This window comes from Psittacula echo (genome assembly GCF_963264785.1).
Source record: "Psittacula echo genome assembly, chromosome: 1".
NCBI lineage: Eukaryota > Metazoa > Chordata > Aves > Psittaciformes > Psittacidae > Psittacula > Psittacula echo.
Genome location: NC_137735.1, coordinates 126,372,806 through 126,395,604, shown reverse-complemented (window position 1 = coordinate 126,395,604; position 22,799 = coordinate 126,372,806). Strand labels below are relative to the sequence as shown.

General features: G+C 39.1%; 1 protein-coding gene across 1 annotated transcript in view; it reads left to right on the top strand.

The window, feature by feature from the left end:
- Positions 1 to 2,781: 2,781 nt before the first annotated feature.
- LGR5 (leucine rich repeat containing G protein-coupled receptor 5) overlaps positions 2,782 to 22,799 on the top strand; it is a gene marked incomplete at both ends in the record, with an annotated part of 93,532 nt that continues 73,514 nt past the window's right edge. The window contains one exon of the mRNA XM_080623019.1: positions 2,782 to 2,990. Coding sequence (XP_080479145.1) covers positions 2,782 to 2,990 — 209 coding nt within the window. The remainder of the gene's footprint in view (positions 2,991 to 22,799) is intronic.

The window sequence follows — 22,799 nt, the reverse complement described above, 5'->3', positions numbered from 1 at the left end:
AAAGTCCTGTATTTTAAAATCAGACTTCATATAAGGTCTAAAATCTGTCATGCTGTAAGTAACAATATAAAAGATGCATGTTAGATATATATCAGTGTATATATATTCCTGACATACAAATTGGTATGCTTTTTGTGTGCTAACAATATATAATGCAACATATCATTTTGTTTATTTGTAGGTAACATTCCATAAAGATATCTTTTATACTGATAAACTGGAGGATTGACACATTATATATCATATTCAGAAGACAGGTATTTTCACTTGAGTATCAGGAAGACAGGAAGATATTCAAGAGAGCACTCTGCTGAGATCCTGAAAGGACTTGTTTACTACCTTGGTGAAAGCTAAAGATCACTGGTGGCTGTACCATAGGTGTCAGTTCAAGTGATCAGGACATAATGCTGAGATGTCAGAACCTACAGGAAATTTTACAGTCCCAATGGCCTTTTGGAACAGTAACAGCACCTCCAAGAGACATTACCAAACTGACAGATGTTTTTCCTTTTCTCTTTATGGAAAGTCAGAGACCTATGAGAAACATGAAAAGGAAATAACTGTACAGCCTAATTTAAATGTACTAAGGTAGAAATTATCCATATCCATTCCTACCATATCCTTTTAATCTTCAAGCTACTCTTCTTTCAAAAAAAATCTTTAAGTAAAACTAGATAGAAGTACATTAAATATTTATTTCAAAGAAAGTCACCAGCTGAACAAATGTATTCATGCAAAGTACACAACATTCAAAGGAAGATTTTTACAGCTAAAACCTCACTACTAATTAATCTATGTCTATCTTCAGATATCTTGTGCAAGCTGATAAATCCTCAATATAAAATGAGCAAACAGTATACACTTTCCTTCCTAGAACAAACAAAACATGCATGCAATAGACTCAGGTTATATAAATACAATTTTACTACAGTTATGAAAAAATATTTACTTATTTGTTAACTACAGCTATTCTGATGTCTTTTGGCAGCACAGGTTAAGGACTCTAATAACAACCAGTACAGATGCCTAATAGAAACTATTTCACTCTAGAAGAAAGTAAAAGTATTAAAGTATTCATAATTTATCAAACCATTAGTATGTACCTATTCAACACAGCCCAGAACTTCTTGAGACCCATGAAATGTAGTGATAAAAGTATTGCTGTTTCACAGTTATGTAAGATGTGTAAGAAACAATCAAAAGGTTTTAGTGGAACAGGTCTCCTGGACAGACACATAATGAACATATGTATGTACATATGTTGTATGTACATTATGTACATATTACATACATAATGAAAACTGCTTCCTGCATAATTTTTCTCCTTAAGTGTTTATTTCGGACACTCTGCTTTCAACCACTGTTTTTATTATCTTAGGATAAGGTGATGCTTGGGGAAAAGCTTCCCAGAAGCCCCACAGGCCCAGATTTACAAAACATTCTGTCCTGTCTAACCAGCCAGACAGGAGATTTCTTTTTTTATTATTTTAAATAAAGCACTTGAGCTCCAGTACAAGATCCTTCTTCAGCTCAAATTAGATCAAATGATGGTCCAAAGGTGGGAACAGGGGTTATGAAGCAGGTGGAATATAAAAGCATGTATTCTGCTGGCCTTTTCATTAAGCTCTCATTTCAGACTTAATTGTAGATTCGAAGACTGTGTAGCAGAAACCTTTAACTAATGCTCTCCAACACACACAGATTAGCCCGACCAACAATTCCGTCACCAGTCTAAATAAGAATTGGGCTGGGACTGGGTTATTAAACAGGCTCAAGTCTGGAGCTTGCGGTCAACTTTGTTTGCACTGAGAACTGATCTGGAGGGCAAAAACGGTTTGAAAAACTGCCACCCTCACCCTTCCCTCACCAATGGCTTTGGCATACTCAGTCACGGAAGAGCAGCATGAAGGCCACTTTCCACACACCCTCAGGAGCGGACACCTCTGGCAAGACGCCGGGTGAAGGCCAGCTCAAGACCTCTAAAAGGCAGCCTCGCAGCAACGACAGTTTCCCTTGGCAGCCGGTCTCCTTTGGAAAAATGCAGCCTCTTGGCCCGCCTGCGAGCTAACCGAGTGATGCGAGGGAAGCGACTGGATCCCCATCTCCTCACAGAACCATCGCGCAGTCAGCAGCTGGGACTGCTCACCAATGAGCGGGTTTCTTGTCCTGGGTTAGACCTCCCTTCCAGCCCAGAGCAACACCCGAGCCTTCGCGCTACTGCCCCAGAGACCGCTCACTAACCCCACTGCCTCAGCCCCATTGCCGCTTTGATTTCGAATGTGATAGGGTGAGGGGACACGCGCTGCCCAACTGCCCGTCCCGCGGCCTTCCAGAAACGTCCACCGCGCTCACCCCTGCCCTGAGGGGCGATACCCCTCCTGAGGCGAGCCCCGAGGCGCGGCGGCCACGGGCCGGCGTGAGAGAGAAAGCGAGGGCGGGCGGGAGGCTCCCCCCCTCACACACACCCCCCTCCCGCCTCCCGCCTGCCGGGCCCGCGGCCGCCCCCACCCGCCTGCTCGTACGGCGGCGCGGGCAGGGCCCTCCGCGCTACGGCGGGCAAGGCTGGGGCGGCGTCAGCGGGCGCGCGGTGCCGGCTCGAGGGCTTTAAAGCAGCGTGTAAGCTGAGATGCTACCACAGACAGCGGCGCGGCGGCGGCCGCAGCAGCAGCAGCAGCAGCAGCAGCTCCTCCGCGAACCTACGCGGGCGCCCGCCTTTCGCCCCCGCCGCATCGCGGGGCATGAGAGCGACCGACCCGCAGCTCTAGGTACCTCCCGGGCTCCATGGCGACGTCCCGCGCTGCCCTTCTCCTCTTGCTGCTCCTCTTCTGCCTGCCTGGGCTGCGGCGGGGGGCTCGGGGCAGCGGGCAGCGCCCGCGGGGCTGCCCGGTGCCGTGCCGCTGCGAGCAGGAGGGCATGCTCGTCCGTGCCGACTGCTCCGACCTGGGGCTCACGGCCGTGCCCGCCAACCTCAGCGTCTTCACCTCCTACCTGTAAGTGTGGGCAGCCAGCGCCGGCGGGCCGGGGAGGGGGTACTGGCAGCGGCGGGGGGACCCCGCGGGAGGGCCCGGACCGGCCCCCGGCGGTGACAGGAGGCGCGCGGGGTCGATGGACTGCCGAGCCGCTGCCCGAAAACACCCGACTTCAAATAAGTTTCTAATCGGTTTTTAATCAGCGGGCGGGTTTGTAGGTATCTCGCTATCTCGGTGCCCGGTCCGGTGCCTGGAGGATCGCTGTATGATGTGCCGTTTAGAGGGTAATTAAAAGCGATTGCAACAGCAGAAACTCGATTCTATCTGCAGGGACGTTATCTTCACCTTTGCTTCCCGGGACAGGGCTTTGAACTGCGGTTGCTGCTGATTTAATCTTTAACAGATCTCCCCTCGGGTTGAGGAAAGGCAATAAATAAAGCGGGCTCCCGGGAGGCGGGCAGCGGTCGGAGGCCGGTGCGGGCAGGTGCCTGTGCCCGAAGCCGGGCCGCAGCTCCCAACCCTGCCGGAGCTCTCCCTCTGCTTCCAAGTAGCCGCCGCACTGTGCCGGGGGGGGGGACATACCTGCTGGTCCGGCTGCGGTGCTTGGAAAGAAACTCCTCTGCATCTCGGGTGTGCCGAATTACAGCGTGTAGGGATAGGGACAGTGAGAATGGAGGAGCTTTGGATTAATAAAAGCACTGCCCCACACTCCGGGGAAACTTTTTGTTTATTTTATTCTTTCTGGCAGAAGGGCCCTCGTTTAGCCCCTCTTGGTTTTGTGTGTTAGAAGTGCTGGTCCGCTGAAAGTGTTACTCTAGTGCTCTCCTTACTAATTTCATGCACTTCATTGTGGTTGCACGTCCTATAGCTTGTTGGTCTGATGCTAATCCTCTGTGTCCAGCATACACTATGTCTGTTTCTGAATGTGTTTGTCCACCCGTGTATTTTGACGTGCTGTTGCCATGCTTGCTACTATGGTTACTGTAAAGATGCTTTCACAATATTGTGTGTCAAGGGTACTAAACTGATAATTCTGAACTCACTTCTCTCTTAATGCTGTACTCTAAAGGACCTAAAACATATGTTGCATCTGAGAAAGCAGATGAAACTAAACTAGAAACACTCCTTCTATGACAAGTACAAACATGACAACAAGGTAGAAATTAAGTGCAACCAAAAACATCTAAGTACTAAGTAAGTGTTAGAAAGCTTAGTTTAGTGAAAATAGCATTGGTTTAGAAAGAAGATGTGCAACTAAAATACTTTTCTAAATATTATGCGTGTAAATACTGTCCTGAAATTTACCTTGGTAGACCAGTTTTGGCTTATTTTACTGTAAACATTTCAAAATCAAAGCTATTAGTAATGTTAAAAGGCAGGAGTCAGCATTACTGAATGACTAGTTACAGTAGAGCAAAATGTAATGAAGACAAAATTTCTAAGACACATACAAAGTCTGCCAGTGGTTTCAAAGCAGCAGGTCAGGATTTGGGGTATACGCAAGACACAATGTGTTCTGGTGCTTTAGAAAGTCATATGCAGAAAGATAGATAGTGAAGGTATAAGGGTGCACTTAAGTTGTGCATATCCTGTGTCAAGAATTAGATGCCCTAAATTCTTGGTTGCTTGGAGAAATGCTAAAACTGGAAAGAAAAACATTAGAGAACCCACTGTTTGACTGTTTTATGAAGAAAAGAGAACATAAATATGCATGATAATGGCAAAATACCACTGCTGTGGTCTTCTGCTGTTGGAAAGATACATACCTCCAGGAAGCTACTTCTCAGTAGGATTGTGATCTGGTCCTCACTTTTGTTTTTTAAATCCTCTTGTCCTTCAGGAGGGGAATGTCTTTCTATGGTCAAGAATTCTGTGCTGTTCAGTAGCATACGCCCTGAAGTAAAAAAACACCATGGGGACAGGCAGACTTGTAAATGACCAAGGCTGCATATAGGCAGTATTAACAGTATAAAATACTAGTTCATACACATAGTCAGTTACACTTACCCTTTTCCAGATTTACTAGGCTGTTATCCTTGGATTGATTAATTATTGCCTAATTATGCAGAGTTCTAGCTCCTGCCTGCCTTCGGTGAAGAACTGTCAAGTCTCATTGTCTGTAGATGGCTAAGCAATGGCAAACCTTAAAACATGCCTGCTTCTTATAGAGATGTTTGCCTCCCCGAGATTGGTAGTGGCCCACCAGAAACTACTTGGGTTTTTTTTTGTTTTGTTGTGTTGTTTTTTTTTATTATTATTATTATTATTTTATTTTTATTTTTTATTTGTTTTTGGGTTTGGGTTTGTTTTGTTGCTTGTTGTTTTTTTTTTTCTCCAGAAAAACAGAAATGTCGTTTTGCACTGGAACAGTTTTTACTTCAGATCAAAGGAGGAGATTAATACTGTGTACTCACATTAACTCTCTTTCTAGTGAAAAAACCATCTTCTTTAGTTGATTCCACTCTTACACAGTAGATACATGTGCAAAAGTGGTCTGTAGTATTACCTTATGTTACATTTGGGCTTTTAAAGATTTTTATTCTAAATTTCTGTCATTTTTATTGAATCTGGGTACTCACATAGAAAAAAAAAAAAGTAAATGTTTCCTTGGCGTGCACTGGAGATTGTGTGAAAAATTGAAATGCCGAGGCCATCAAGGTTTGTTTTATGTTGGGACAAATGTGTGCAGAGCATGATATATTATGGTGACTGAATTTTGCATGGTTTTTATGATGGTGCTCTTGCAGCAGAGCTAAATGTAGTCTACAGATGGACCTACTACACATTTCTCCATTCTCATTTATATTCCCAGGGAGCAAGTCATGCCTCTCATCAAAAATCTTTTTATTTATGATTGTATGTCTGCTGCCATGAACTGTCAGACTTTTTAAGAGCAGACAAGGAGAATCCAGGAGTTTCTTTCCATTCCTTTTTCTTCTTTTACTTTTAGGCTAAATAATGTACTCAACATATTTAATGCAATTCATGTTGACATAAATGAGAATTCCATGTGCTGATGAAGGGCAGCACTGAGTCTCTATTTCAAATTAAGAACATGTCACTTTCCTATCAGTGCACAGTGAGAAGAAGAAGTCAAGATCTACAGGTCTTTTGCACATGGGACCCTCATTAATTCTCAAAGCAAGCCTGTGAGTGAAATACCATTTACTGTGATGTGGAAAACTGAGGTAAAGAAGGGCTTGCTCAGAGTTAGAGGTAAAGTTTATGACAAAGCCAGTAATTAAAGACAGAATGCCTTATCCAAACACCATTCCTTAACTACAGGCTCACCCTACTTCTCCTAAATAATTACTCATTAAAGAACAGTGTAAAATCTGGCAACTCCTTTTCAAGAATATCTAGTATGATGAGCACAAAAAAAATCTGGTTTTGTATCTCATGTGATGACACTATAGAAGGTAGCTCTTAAAGATTCTGAGATGTTATATGCCTGGATAGCACAGAAAAGTAAATTTATTATAAATTCCAGGGCAGATGCTCTATTCTTTGTGTTCAGAAACTCTCAGTGATAAACGTAGTAGATAAACGTAGTATTTTAAGGGGAATATTAAGCAGAATGTTTTCACAACTTTACCAGCTTAGATTGACATAGGCATGTGTAAATATTACAGCATATGGTATGTTGTCTTTTACATTATAGTTTAATGAGTTATTTTGGGATATGCGCTATGTGCATTTTAAAAGTTTAATTTTGAGTACATTGTAAATACGGATGAAACAGGGAAAATCTGATTCATATAATTTTAATTATTATTAGACAGAATTTATTAAGAAAAATTGTATTTCAGAGTTATGATAGTATTACAGAAAACCTATGAAGAAGAAATCAGTGCAAATTATCCTGTTCCTAGCATATTGGTCTTCAAATAAATTTTGGCCTTATGCTTCATTCATTGCCATAATATTGTGTCTGATGATAAATATTCCTGTATAGCACAGTCAAAGCTCTATTGGGTGTCTGAAAGTGTTTAAGACTACTAAACAGAAAAAGCAATATACAATTTGGAAGAAAAAAATTATTTACTTTGTGGTGGTGAAGAAGTACATTCCCAGAAATTGACTACACTTCTGAAATAAGATAGTTTTTTCTGTGTTAGGAATACTCAAAAAGCATCAAGACCAATGCTTTGGGGTAGATTTGCAGTATGTTAGTCATTCTGATATTGTTGCAAACGTAAATCTTGTCTGAATCTTCATCTAAGATACTTTGGGAATGACTATAGTTTTTCAAAGAGATCAAGCAGCAAGGTGACTTCCTACGGAGAAGTCAGCTTTATAAAGTCTCTTACAACTTCCAGATCCCTTGACAAGATTTAGGTGTTTGGTAGTTAGCAAAATGTCTGCCTTTCCTAGAAAGTACTTCTTTACATAGCTACAAACTTTATAAACCATTTTTGTGCCTTTCTGGGTGAAGTAAATGATTGCCATGTGGTTTCGGTTAAAATCTGAGTCTTGTCCCAGCTGAGGATGAAGGTGAATCCAGGTTCTGGATTTAGAATTCAGTGTTAAATATCCCATTTGAAAATAGAACATTCCCTCTCTACTCATGGCAGTAGTGGGTACATGAAGGTAAAATGTACGCACAGGTAAATTAGAGGTACATAAAAACTGAAGAAGTAACAAGCTATGTAAAGTTCATGTTTGCCAGTTTTCAAGGGATTTGCTTTAAATTTCAAAACATAACGTGTCAATTCAGAGTGACTTTGTGAAAAATTTGGACTTAAAAAGTATTTAAGGGAGAATATCACTCTTCCCTCTTGAGAATACAGTGCTAAAAATAACTCTTTACACTGCTTCCTAAAGAGCCTTGTGCTGCTCACAAGGGGGGAAAAACTGCACTCTCACGCTAGGTCTTTCCATTGTAGCATTTGCTCTGTAGAAAGCAGCATAAACTGACAGGGGGAATCGAGAAGCTGGTAGAGTATAAGGAGCTGGCAGGGTGAAGGCACCTTCAATTTGGTTTGGTATCTGAAGTGCATAGGACAATTGGCTGGGCAGAGGGAGCCTGACTCCAGCTGAGAATGCGTGCACTGGGCTGACCTTCCCCGTCAGCATGCCAGCAGAGATTAGACTTTCCTCAAGTGCTCCCTTGTTAACCCGGTCTTTTCTCCAATGTCATTTGTCTTTCAAATGCTTAAAATTGCTACCAGTTCTGCAGCCGTCCAGATTGCTTTCTTTTATTCTGGTTGTTGGCCAAAGTAATATTTCATCTGCATGCATTGCTTTCTTAATTCTCTGTTGGTTATTTAAATGGTCTCAATTAATACAGTTTAATACTCTGACATCCTTGAACTGTCCAGCAGATCTGATTCTTCTCTCAGTAAAAATCATGGTAAATAAGGTGTGGCTCCTTTGGCTCCAAGTAAACTGACTAAGGGCAGAACATGATGTGGCGTTTTCAACATACCAAAACAGTGTCAGACTTCAGTTAGAAGAAAATACCCTTTAAAAAGAATGAGATGTGATCAAAGCATGCTTACTCCTCAGAGATTTAGCAAGTCATGTGGCAAATCCTTATGCTACATGCTCTGTACTGTTTGCTGAGAAGACCTGGGAAACTTCTGTACAGTTTTACTGTTGAGATGTGAGAAATTTAATGCCTGGAGAATTATAAAAGAAATAAATGTTGTTGAGGAGGTGTAGGACATGAAACAATGTTGTTGTTACTTGTTGAAGTAGTGCTACCTTCTTGTCTCTCTTGGAATTGAGGTTTAAATGAAAAATGCATAAAGCTAAGACAGTGAAAAGCTTCAACTATACATGACAGTAACTCGAGGTACCCCTGATTTTAGTCCCAAGAAGCATGCGTTTTTTTTCTAAAAACCTATAGACAACAGCCTGGAATTTTTCAATTGGAGACCTTGGAATGAATATTAAAGCAGCAGCACCCAAATAGAAAGACTGCCCTGAAATGTCTTTGCCATTTAGATGAAAAAGACCCGTAAACTGCTGCTTGGAGAGATGCAATCACTCAAACTGAGAGAGCACAAGCCAGTTAGTATTATGTTAGGCACCAGCAATACCTGGAACTCCAAGTGGAAATGAAATGGAATAGCAGCACAGATCCCCAGGAGTTGATAGAGTGTGTCCCCAGCTTAATAAGGCCTTTGCTTAGACACATAGTCTGAGTACAGATACATTCTGTATCACCTTCCAGTTTTCATATTTTGCTATGTTTTACTAACTTTTAGCTATGAGCTTTGGGCTTTTGGTGTGGTGGATGTAGCGCTTAGGTCCATCTTAGAAAGGACAAGCTGTACATGGCTTGACACTGCTGCAAAAAATAATTATTCTGAAGTGCAACGTTATCCAACAATGACAATTACAATAATCAACCACGCCAAAATAAGATTTTATTGGTAACAAATGGGCTCTTAGTTTGGGCCCAATTGTATGATTTGGCTCCAGTCGTGCAAATACTTATCCAGATACTTAACTTTAGTGTCAGGAATAGTTCTACTGTAATCACATGCACAAATGTTTATCGGATCAATGCCTCGAACAGTTCAAAAACAATTACCCCCTTCCCAAAACATCAACTCATTGTGTGGAATAGTTCCACTAAGGTGCTCTGCTGCACTGTCTAATTACGCAGCCTAAAGCATTATGCATATCAAATTGCTTTTTAAGCCTTTCTTACAAAATTTTCCAAAATCGTACATAAAATGGATCTTTACTTTAATCAGGAATGCGCTGTCTTTCAACAGGGTTATGTAATTGCAATGAAGTGATTTTAAGGACATGTTTTGATAAAAAATTGCTACAACTTTTTGCATTATAGCATAGAAGTATTGTCATTTTGTACAGGGGATACAGTATTTTGTGTGATATGTGTGTGTGTAGGTAGGGTTTGAGCAAATGAAAAACAAGCATCAAGTTAGAGCAGTACAAACAACTATGGCTTCCACCACAAAAAATCTGTCCATCCTTTTGCAGACATTTGAAGAAATGCTTGCTTTCTTATTAAAAGTACCCATGCTTACTGATGTTACCCAACTTAAGCATTAAGTACCTAAGTAATGCTGAAGTATTTGCTGGATTGTGACTTAATTTGTATAATGATTGTGTCTAAACTTAACCTTCTAAGTCTTATGATTTTTTTTTGTGCTTGTTTCATGCAACTTTTTCCATGAAAAGTGTATAATAATTTGATGCTGATATTTATGAAGGGGAGTTAGGAGGTAGAAAAGTAAAGCTGGGGTTCAGGACTACTACTTCTCTTCTTTTTCGTTTTTTTTTTTTTTTTTTTTTCCCCCCTCTTAGTTCCTTTATCAAACATTTCAGTCTTCTCTGTTCAAGGATGGAATAGTTACAGCTCTGGTATTACACAGAAATAAAACTTTCCCAGTTTCTGCAGTGGTAGGCATCTTACAATGCCACTTATACCATGTCTTCTGGATCCTGTGATAATATAAATGCTAATCTAAGTGAATGAGAGAACAGATGTGAGATGATGTCAGCATTAAGGGAAGTGTAACTGCACTGATTTGGCATTCATTGAGTTTTGTAAATGAGTCTCTGTGTACCCTGAGGGGAGAAGTAGGTCATAGCTGGCAAAGGAAGCAAGTAAGACAAGACAAAGCTCTTTCTCACCCATCACTGAAAGTTAACATGATCTGAACCACCTTGATGAGTAACTTGCCTTTGGGCTTGATCCTTGATCAGTTTGGCATGGAGGTTGCCTCAGAAATTAAATCTTTCTCCTGTGGTCTTGCAAATGATGAGGTTGCAGTATGTTTGTGTTGGGGCCAGATCAAATTGTCCAGTGTCCAGAAATGAGATTCATCCTTTTGAAGGCATAGAAACCAAAGTTTCTTAAACACCCTGGTTCACAGAAATTGCTGTTTCGGAAGCATGAGGAAAGGGCAGGAACTGCTTCTGCGAGTAGAAAGTATGATCAGATAGCTATAGCTGGCATTCAGGTAGTGAGTTCTGCTCCTGGATACAGTAATGAAGTCGTTCACAAATTAAAGCAAATCATGCAACGTTTTTGTAGTCTTACTCTGTGTGATGGCTGGAGCAACTACCTACATCTGAGTTTGACTAATTTGGTAGTGGCTGATAAATGCAGAAGATCTGTAGATTAAAAACACTTAATGAGGTTATAATTATGATTATGGCATGGTAAAATAAGGTGAAATCCTGGAGGATTTTCTCTCTTCATGAGGCTGTATGTCTGCCTTTCAGTTTTGCTCATGGCTGCCTATGAGGGCTGAACTCTCTGATACATAAGATTCTTACAGGAAGAAGTGAAGTCTATGCAGACATCTGAAAGCAATATTTGACCTACTGACAAGGAAATAGAGGATCCATATGCTTCATGCAGTATGGAAGTATTGCCTGCAATCATTCTGAAGTTGTGCAAAGGCAAGGATTTGGAAGAGGGCCAAAAGAAGTGCAGGTTCAACCTTGTGACCTGACAAGGGTCTCAGGGAGTAAATTCCAGTTCTGCTGTCCCTCCATAAAGCCTCACTATATTGACTCTAACCTGCAACAGGCACATAAAATTACAGGAGGATTAACAAAGGAGCAAAAAGTGCATTGTGAAGAGAGAGATGGCAGGTAGCTTGGGAATCCATCTGAATCAATGCTATAGAGTAGTGAAATGGGGCTCTCATCAGGCAGCTCCAGCAACTGTAAACCCTCGGGAGAAGTGGCAGTAATGCAAATTGCAGTTTACATTTGTGCCATGTGTCTGCAATAAGCCTTTGTAGGGTACAGTTACCATGGCATAGTTATTACCAGAAACATTTGTGACGAACGGGCTCTAGCAGAGATAACACCTCAGTATACAGTTGTGGTGGGGTGAAGAGTAAGGGTTTGCAGTACTGCTGTTGGGTGTTCTTAAAAATTGAGTGTGGTGCACTCTGGAAGAGTAATTGGTAGCAGAATAAGGGGCTCATGTGGGATTATTTAGGCCTAGCACTGAAAAGGGACAATGTGAAAGCTCATGGTCTGAGAATAGCATCTGGGAAGGCTAAAAGTTCCTCAGCATAAGGAGGCTTCACATTGCCTCTTACCTGTTGCCTGTACATATGTAGAGTAATGTGAAGTGCTGAGTGCCAGAACTTTACTTCTTTCTGGCCAAGATAGAAGATGTGAAAAGAAAGGGCAGGACAAGCGTCTTGGAACACCCTATCTGCCCAAAGGCCAGAGACAGTACAGAACATAGTTGAACACATTCTTGAAATCTAGAAATACATGGTTTTAGAATAAAACAAATGCCTTATCAGTATTCAGTAAGCAAAAATCTTTCATCTGAAATAAAAACATTGTGTAGAAACTGATATATGTGGAAGGCTATTGTAGCAGAAGTATTTCAAGGGTTATTTGGATGGAATATTTAAAATAAATCATTATAGGGAATGCAAAAAAAAAGACCCAGTGCCAGATTAATCTCTGCATGTCATTCCATGTGTTTCATTCTATTTAATAGACTTATGCCAAGATAAGAGTTCAGGTAGCTTTTGCTCTGTTTATGCTAATGCAACTAACTTAATCATATGGAATCGGTGCTGCTAAAATAAATTCAGTTAGAAAAATTTGAAGCTTTTGGAAAAGAATTAATTTATATAACTAAAATGAAGCATTCACTTCAGTTTTCATGTGCCAGTGCTTGACAGAAAAGTTCCTGTTACTTCTGTGCATTGTGTCTGTCTTTCCGAAATAAATAGAAGTCAAATTATTTTTTATAGTCATACAGCCAAGTGATCATTACTGTCTTGAGTCTGGATGTAGATTCTGGCAGGAGAGTTGTGTTATGTTGTGTATATCAGGGAGATATTGTCAACTGTACAGACTTCCCAGCAGTTTGAGGAAGGAGGGATTTTCTTTCCTTTTCCAGTCTTCTTCTTGTTGTTGATAGCACTCAATGAAAAGAGCAACAGATTTTTTTCAGAATGCTTGCATAGCGCTGTGAATATGTTCATTGCATTTATCATAGACGGAAAGAATTGTCACACCAAATAGAGTTATCAAAATGTCATTTCTGTACATATTGGTGCCTCAGCTGTTCTAAATTCAATGGCTGTCTCCGGTCAATCTGTGAAGAATCCTGTAAACCTGAAGCCAGATGTGGTCTGCTTTCTACATTTATCATCAGTCATGGATACAGCATCTTGCAGTCATGTAGCTTTGTGTTCCTGCCTGTCTGACCATAGAGCAGTGCTGCAAGCGCATCAGATTTCACGAGGAAATTGTAATATTCACTGGATGGTATTATTTAGTGTTATATGTCTGTGTGTGAAGTGTATAGGGAAATGCTGCATGCTGTCAACATGCTGCTAGTTTAATCTCTTCTGATAAAGGCTTGTGAAGACTAATTATGAACCAATTTGTTTCCCAATGAAACTGGAACTGAAACTCCTTTTAACGATATGGATTGAGCTCCTGCTATGTCACGGTTTTATTGTAGAAGTTTCTGTTGGGTCATGGTGAGTCTAATCTAAAGCAAATTACTCTTTATCCAAATATCACCATGTGTTCAATGAGCACACAAACAGAGTTGTTTTTTACATTTGGTGAATGAATAATTACTTAAGTACACAATTATAATAATGAATTTTGAATGACATTCATGAGTGGTTTTGATTATCTCAGGCTGGAAAGTTTCCATTAAAGTGTTCACAACTTTTATAAGACAGCATTAAGGTGGTTGTTCAATAAATATGTACTGATCAAGATTAGACCAAATGAAAATAAGCACTTTGTGTATCATCATGTAGCAATATGAATTTGGTAAACAGATGGATGTGCTAGCTACAGGAAAATAATAACAGAAAGACATAAAAGAAAACAAAATATACCTTAGCAGCAAGGCATTATGTCTATATTCTTTCAGTCACTAATACCACTACTAGCATTAAAGGTAAATTAAATATATGTGTAGCTGTAACAGAGTGAAACAAAGACATTAAATAAGCCTTCTGTTTGGTCTCTGTCTTTAAAATGGTGTTTATCAGAAACAATTCCAGCAATTAAAACATTTGGTAATCTTAACATTCATTAGTAGGTTTAGACATTAATGTGACTTGTGCTGTCCAAGTCCATTCATAATGAAATTCCTTGGATCACTAGTAGCCAGTGTGATTCTTTAGGAGATGGGTCTAAAAAGCTGGTGTATTTGTACACTGCTTCACTTGTGGAGCAGCTCCTGGATTATTAGGCAAACTGAGGTCTTCAAACAGTGTGACAGGTAAACGCCTGAGTCAGTCCACTTGGATGCAGTTAGAGCAGGCCTGTTGCTACTGCGGTGACCTTGCATGCACTTTGGGAAGGCATGGTTCAAGACCTGAAAGAAACAGCTCTGGGCTGCACCAGGTGGGAAGAATGACACAGAACAAAGGGAGCTCAATCTTTTTCTTTATGCACTATGGCACCATTATTGACAAAGATGAAATATGATGTGGAATTTCTCAGTAGTTACAGTATGAGAAAGAGGCTTTGAAGTTGCGTAGTAATTCTGATTCTACAGTGCTGCTTCAGAGCATGTAATTCTTGAGTATGTTAATGATGTCATATATGTATGGTTTTCACTTCTAGTTAAACAGGACAGTTTTTAAATATTTTGCCATGTGTCGGGGCAAGTGTAAAGAAATAACTGCTCACAGAGATTAATCTCAATGAACAGATTTTTAAATGTGGAGGAAGAAACTCCAACAACATTCAGATAACCATCTTTCCTTTTACATCATCATCCAAAGGATAGATAATGCAGCTCAAGTAAAATCAAGAGGTTTATTTCCTTTGCATATTATTTCTTTAATTTCTGTCATATTGGTAATAATCTTGTTGAAAGGGTTGTCTCTCACTGCCAAATTTCGTAAAATTGCATAATTAAATGTTCTGGTAGGCAAGATGATGGTTAGGTTTACTGCTGGCGTGAGATCATAAACTAATTTAAAAATTGTTGTAAAACACTTGCAGAACAAATTACATTGAAATAATATACTGAGTATTAACATGTTAACATAAGACACAATATTGATGGATAAAAATTCAAAGTAGGCAAATGAAAATACACGTTAGACCATGGAATAAAGTCTTCAATCATGACATGAAATAGAGCTGCAGTTTTCTCTAAAGAAATAAATAACACTTAGTGCTCTAGAGAAACACGTTTGGAGTGTCACCATTTAAGTAATACGTAAGGTTGAGTGATATTAAAATTAATAAAAGGTTGATTTTTAACACCAGTTCTGTACCTCATGCTACTTTTTCAGTATTTTACAAAGCACATGATGCATTTGACTTGAAAAGTTACTAATTAAGAAAAATTCAGTAAGGGATATTGGAGTGGAACTTATGTGGCTTTTAAAATCCAGTCCTGGCAGGGGTGGGTAGAGGTACATTTTGCCACTTTAAAATATTTTCCTTCGGAGGTTACTTAGGACAGCACAGCTCACAAAGAAAGTAGAAAAGGCCTAAGGCTGCTTCTTAGAAAAGCAGTCAGCTCACAGATATCCTGGGAACCATTCCACTAGTCAGAGCTGTCAAGGAGCGAATGTAAAATGTCTTTCTCTGTCTTCTGAAAAGGTTTGCTATACACCATTATCTCATCCTGAGGGGGCTGCTCAGAGGCAAGTGAGCCCCATTCGGATTGATGCACATCTGTGTCAGTGAAGCTCTGTTCCCCAGTTCTGTTAAAAATGATGAACATCTGTCTTAACTATCAATTTAGTTCAGTAGCAGAATCGTTGACTTTACTTGGATCTTAAAAACTTGTATTTATGACAGTTCTTAAACTGCCACATGTAGAAGACCTCAGTATAACTACAAGCTTTGCTAGTTCTAGGTAAAGTTCTCTGGTAAAATGACTGGATTTATTATATGCATTATGTTTTCTGGAGACATAAATAAATGCAGACTAGCAAATGTATGCATCTTCAGGCTAATGATTTCAGCTGCAGTGCTTCTGTACAGTGCAGATCCTTCATACCCTCATTAAGTCTTAAACTTTAAGTGTAAAATATAGGAAAAAAAAAAAAAAGAGAAATTAATGTGTTTTTGGTTTTTTGGTTTTTTTGGTTGGTTTTTTTTTTTTTTCCCAGTATCTGAATCTTTCATTCTGTCAAAGTGGAAATACTTTTCAAGTTCTGTTACACATTCAATTTTTCCTTGGTTACCAAGTTATCCTTTATTCATGGGAATCTGTCGGTTACACACTTTCGGATACAGTTGCAGAGCTAGCTGTTGTTATGTGTGGAAGGGAAGACAGATCATGGTGTAACTAGTATGACATCAGGCAATCAGATGGGGGACAATTACCTCCATATTATCTACTCAGTGCCTGGTCCCTTCTTAGTAAGTCTGTGTTTGCTATTTGCATCTCTTAAGTGCCTATACAGCTTTTAAGATCTTTATCCTTTTCTACTTTAATAGCTTAAAGATGATAAGAGATGCCTTAAACCGGACAACAAACTTTTTTCAAGCTTCTCAGTTTATTATTCCAGAACTAGAAAGAGGCTTTTCTTAAGATTTTTCTAACTGTTGAGTCTGAATTGCATCTCTCACTTTTAAAGACATTAACTAATAAGATGAAGGAGATATTTGCTTCTAAGTTGCAGTTGGTAGAATACATACAGATGTTGTGTGTACAGGCTGGGAAAGAGGTTCTGGTAAACATTTGAATATTTATTTTTACATTAATTTTTATATGCTCTATCATCTAAACATGCCTGGCAGTCACTGTGGAGATCTGCAAGCGTATACAACTACATTGATAACAAGCAAAGGTATGACTGCAAATGTGCAGGCAGTGGAGAATAAGACAGCTGCCTAAATTTGATCTTCAGATCACTGACTATATTTCTGTCATGTTCCTAGGTCCATCCTCTTTGTGAAAGTAGCTATTGACAAGTAAATCTGAAAATCGAGTGGTCTTGTTATCACAGTGAACTGTGTAATCAAACTGTAGAAGAGTCTACAAATTACAAAGCAATTAAACCAGGGATAATCAGAATTGAATTACTAGGCAATCTGTATTCTAAAGGGCAAAATAAAAGATTGCAAAATGGATCAGACCAAGGTGATTAAATCTATATCTCATTTGAACAGCAACCACGCCTAGTTGCTTTGGAAGATATTTAACTGTTACCTTGTAAGTGAAAACAAATCCCTGCCCTGTTGTATTTTTATATACTTGGGAACATTCTTATTCCTGAGAGCAAACTGACCCTTTCTAAATGCTGTCAAAATACTAATTTCAGCTACCTCAAGACAACAGGTTTTTTAGATACAAATAGAGGGGTTTTAAAAGTATTAAATATTGACAGCTTTATTATTACAGGAATCTATTATGAAAAGGTTTGTTTCTCCTGTTGAAGAGGAGATTGTAGTCATCTTCTTTCTAAAAAAAAGTCTTTTTTTTTTTTTTTTGTATGCTCTCATGGTAAGTTTTTTAAAATTCCTTTTGAGTTCTTAAAATAAATGGTGAATGTTAAGTGAATAGAAAATGTGTGGGGTTTTTTTTGGAGGGTTTTGTTTTTTTTTTTTTTTTTTGCAATTATTTGCTTACCAAAATAGAAAAATCCAGAGTAATCAAAAATCAGTTCCATTGCAGAAGCCAACTTTGAGAGCAAATTTTGTTTTTCACTATCATTACTGTGCCTAGAAGGCAACAGAATGAGGATATCGTGGACATGTTAGGTTTGGTCCAAAGATTATACTTGAGGGTAAGTAATGAAATCTTGTAACATTGGTGGTGTAGTGAAAAAGATGAGAAAGATGTCAAGAAAAGCTTGTTTTACATGCTTTATTTGCTGGTATGTTTTGTCTATATATGTTCTCTTCTGGTCCCGTCAGCACAGAATCTTCTCATACAAAAGCATAAGAAACCAAAATGGACTTTTTCTCCAAGCTGTGAAAGGTAACAGGTTTAGGAATTGCTGGATCTATGAGGAAAAAGAGTTTAGGAAGGGTAGACTACCAAAAGTGAACTTCCAAGGTGCCAGCATGTGTATGTGCTGACTCCTGACACTCCCTGCTGAAGCTCAGTTGCTGGTTTCACTTAGCCGGGCAGGGCACTGCAAAAAGAACCTGTTTTCTGCAGCTGAATTCCTTGAGTAGGAGCTGCTTGTCTTTGCTAGTTAAGGTCCTGAATTCGCAGAATTGGGGGAAGATAGTGCACAGAATTTTCTGGAAGATTTCAGTTGGAATAGAAAACTCAGAAAAAATGAGTCTGCAACAGAGACAGTTAGATGCCCATGTTGGCTTCCGCCTGTCGAAGTTAGTTGTTCCCACCTTGCTGCTCTAGGCTTCATCTTCTGGCTGTGCTGATTCAGCTGTTTGTTGGGCTGTGCTCCTAAGCAGATCTGTGAAATAATCCAGTTTAAAAAGAAACACATTTCTGGTCTTTGAAAAATATGTATCTCATTTCACTGATCTGTTTTAGAATGTAGCCACAGAAACAGCCAAACCAGCAGAGCTGAAGGGACAGGGACAACTGACTGGGAGGTCAGTGAGCAACTGAAGGGGACTGGAAAACTTTTCCAGTACCCTTGTACCACTGCAGTTTCCAATGCAAAAATGAACGTACAAAAAACCATAGGGATGGGATTTTCTTGTCTTTGATTTAGTTGTAGTCATGTGCTCATTAGCAAAAGTCTTTTGCCTTCTTTGATTGTGTATTGTTGATAAACATAGCATTTTGTAAAAGTTCCGTTTGAGATGCTTAAAATAGGAAGAATATAAATTATTCAGACTATTCCAGATGAGTCTAGAATTCAGCAAAACTGAACAGGAAAACGTTCTGAGAGAACTTGAGTTCATTTGCATTATTAGTCAACCCAGAGAAAATATTTCACCCAGACATTGCTCAATAAAAGCAGCCACATAGAGCAGTTCTTGAATTTGTGAGTCAAATAAATATGAAGTTCATACAGCAAATAATTTCAAAATAATGACTGGGTAAAAAACTTTTCCAGAACTAGAGGAAGAAAAATAAAATCCTTTCTACTCCATATTGAAGTACCCACAGCTAAAATGTTTTGTCTGCTTAATGGCAAACTTCACCCAGGATACATATATCCTCAGCCTGTACACCACACAAGACCATGTTTAAAAGGATGAGCTTACAACTGAAAATTCCAGCTTACTCTGAAATAGCTATGAAAGATATCGGTCAGAGCAGAACTTTACCAAATTATTAGCAATAAGCCTCTAATAATTGTTATTAACCCTATGGAGAGCAGTGTATCTTGTGTTTATATACTTGGCATCTTTCTACAAGAATAATTGAATTCCTTTAGACACCATGTCACTATTATGGTGCAATAACAGGAAAAAAAGCATTGTAAGAAATTATTACAGCAGCCAATTTCAAATATATTTGCTTGTTTTCCTTTACTCCGTATGCGGAATGGGAATATTCTCTTCGGCCTCCCAGCTGCCGTTGCACTTTACATGAGATATAGAACATGACAGCGTTGATCAGAACTTTGTTGTTGCTAAGGGTTGTATTATAACATTTTCAAACCAGTTCTGCATTTCTTGGTTACCAAACAGCAAATAACATTCCAAAGAATTATATTAAACTTATAACAAGATAAGTGGAATTGTAGTTTAAAACCTTGCTTCTCCTACCTCATGTTTAAAGCAAAGAAAACTTGTTATATATACTTCTGTAAAAAGCATTTCTTAAAATTGACTTTATTTGGTTTACAGTTTAGGAAACTCTGCAGGTAGCCTTAAGAGCCTGTTCAATTCATTATCATTAAATCAACAACCAGAGCTGCTTTCTGCCGTTCCCTGGCAGGATTAATGGATTTTGGCATGATTTGTGCATTTAACAGTGAAAGCTCTTGCTGGGTAAGCCAGCAAGCTTGACTAATTCTCAGTTGTGCTAGCTTCATAAACCTATTTTCAGGTTTTAACTTTGACTAAAGATTAAAGGTAATGACTTCACGCTGCTACCTTTGAATATATGATACTCTAATACAATTACGGTTAATTTGTAAATAAGATATCGAATGTATATTGAGTGGTATACATGTGAAAATATGTACGTAATGGATTTTTTTACGTCTGTAAGCTGCCATTTTTGTGGTTTAAAATGAGATTCCACAAAACAATGTATTAATATTAAACCACTTGCATACCTTTAAATTCTTAAAATAATAAATGCTACACAGGATTCTTAAACTCTATAACAGGAACAGGTCATTTTTATTTCAAAACAACTTACACTTAAATTAGAAAACAGAACAATTATGATTTGATTTGATTTAAAGCTGGCTTGCTCAGCAAAGCCTTTTTAACCTGTAAAGCGTTCCAGTTACTATTGGGTTTTTCACCTTTCCAGACAACCCTAGAATCAGTATTCAGAAAAGCCAAAAGAAAGGAGAAAAGAGAGGAAAAAATATTTTCAGCTTGTCTGACAAGACTACATAAAAAGCTCGTGATCAAAGGATCTTAAATACACGTTACTGGTGTGACAAACAACATTTTTGTCCCTTTATTAGATTTATTTTTCTTCTGAAAACTGCAGTGGCCAGTGTATAGTTTGTGAAAGAAAGCTGGCAGGGTTGTATTCTTTGATTCCTAATTAACACCTTCAGTCTCAAAAGAGAACTAACAGAAATACCATAAAATGTTGCAGCTGCATTGTTATTCCGCTTGGTTGGTTTGTTAAAAGTCGGCTGGGCATTGGCAGCTGCAATAAAGGAAAAGCTCAATGGATGTTTTGTATTGTGCCCACTCAAGTGAAAGAAGGCAACCATTTTATTTTCAAATGGGCAGCTGCATAGTGATGTTTAAATGGAGCTAAATGTGAGATTTACTGTTAATTTATAGTAATTGGTTATAAATAAAGTAGCAGCATAGCTTGGCTTGCATCTATTAAAGCCATAGAATGCAAATTGAAGGGAAATGAGTTATTAAGGGTAAAAAGTGAACAGTAAAATACTTGAGTGATAGAAAATGCTGCTTGAAGCAGCTACTTAGAAGGAGTAATGGTATGCAGTTTTGCAATGTAATGCAGCAGCCACCTTGGAAGCAACTAGCCAAGTCTTCTTTAGACTGTTTTCAGAAGTAAAGGTAGGCATTGCTTTGTCCGACTATAGTGAAAACCAAAATTTTAATGCTGGGATCAGAACCAAATGCAACTCTGCCTGAAGAGCATAGGTTTGTATTTTGGGTAGTAGAATAAAGGGGTCATTTAACTCTGGTCAGATAAATCTCACTCACATTCAAAAAATGCCATTAGGGAAATGTGTAAATCTAGATGTTTCATCAAATGCTAGCTAAGGGGTTACCAGTTCTTTCCTTGCACAATGACTGAACTAAAGAACGTCGGTGTCTGTGTAAGAGCCATTGTCCCAGCCCCAGAGCCTGTTGGAAACAGAGTCCAGACTGGCCGTGGGAAATACCTACATATTTGACACAGGCCCCATTTCTGAGAGAAAAGGGGGTGGAATAGAAAGTATGGAGATTTTACTGTTGCATTCTAATCAGCCATGATCTGCCTAATTTGCTTTGATCAGGAAGATAAACTAATTTTCCTATAGGCTGGATAAAAGTAATTAGCAATCCAATGCTTTCATGTTTTTGAAAAGGGTAAAGAAAAGAGCAGAAATTGTAATGGTGGGAGCAAAGTACCCCTTTTCGGCTCATCTGAAAGCATTGTGAGTTTAAAATAGGATGGTGCCATAAGAGAGAGGCCCTGATTAAGGTGGTTTTATGGGCTGAGATGTCATTGTACACCATGATCTATAATGATACACAGCTAAACGTTTCTGAAGATTAATTTCCCATGAGTTTCAGTATATTTAGGTTCTGTTCTTTTTTATGGAAAAAGCATAGCCCATGTAAACAGTATGTCTGCTGTTCTCTGAGGACGCTGTTTTATTTCCCAAGGCATTTGGTATCTTTCTCCACAATTGCATTAGAATAATTCAGTGGTTAATTAAGTCTGGATCTGCTGCTACCATAAGGCTTTAGGGTGAGGGTTTCTAAGGTCACATAGTGAAATCAAAACTGCCATAGCCAAAGCCAAATCACTGCATATCCCTGTCTCCTGATTCTGTTAGGTAACAGCTGTGTGATTCTGTGGGCCCAAAAGGTGACTGTTAGCTTGACACATGTGCTCTCGTGTAATATGCCCCAGCCAGGTTTTCTCGGAGCTGTTACTCCTTGGCTTTTCTGTTGAAGTATAAATCAAGACGCCCAGAAAGACACTAAGATTCACTGTAAAGCCCTTAATATGCAGGCATAATGAAATGCCAGAATACAGAACTGCTCTCTTTACACAGAAGTCCATAGGCTGCAGAATCGCCCATTTTTAATTCCTGTCTTTAATATGAAGATTGTTTTGGAAATATGTATTAGCCATGTTAACCACTATTAAAGTAAGAAGCTTTCTTCTGTAGTGTTCCTGTAATTTTTCATGTTTCACTGCTGCCAGTCAGGAGTCTGATGCCCTGTAAGTAACGTGCATATTGTCATAAGCAAACAAATCTCTAAATAGTCCATGAAAAAATTTCTAGACTGCATTGTTCAGCTATTAGTTATCTTACTTTCACAAACTTGATTTACAAGGGTATAGAAGCTATTTCAGGGAGTGTTAGGGGCCTAAAATATCCATTCTTCAGGAGGGCAGACAGGCCTTCCATAGGCATTAAGGCTTCACATTTCTACATACTTCTGTGCTATGCAATAATGCAGAGGAGAATCATGTAACCTTAGACTGTACTAAATGAAGGTTAAGGATTTCATCTTTCCCTGGGTTTCCCCATCTTTTGTATGAATTCAGTAGTTCAGCAGGCAGTTACAGCCAACTTGCTTAATAATTTTGTCTACCTACCTCTTTGTGTT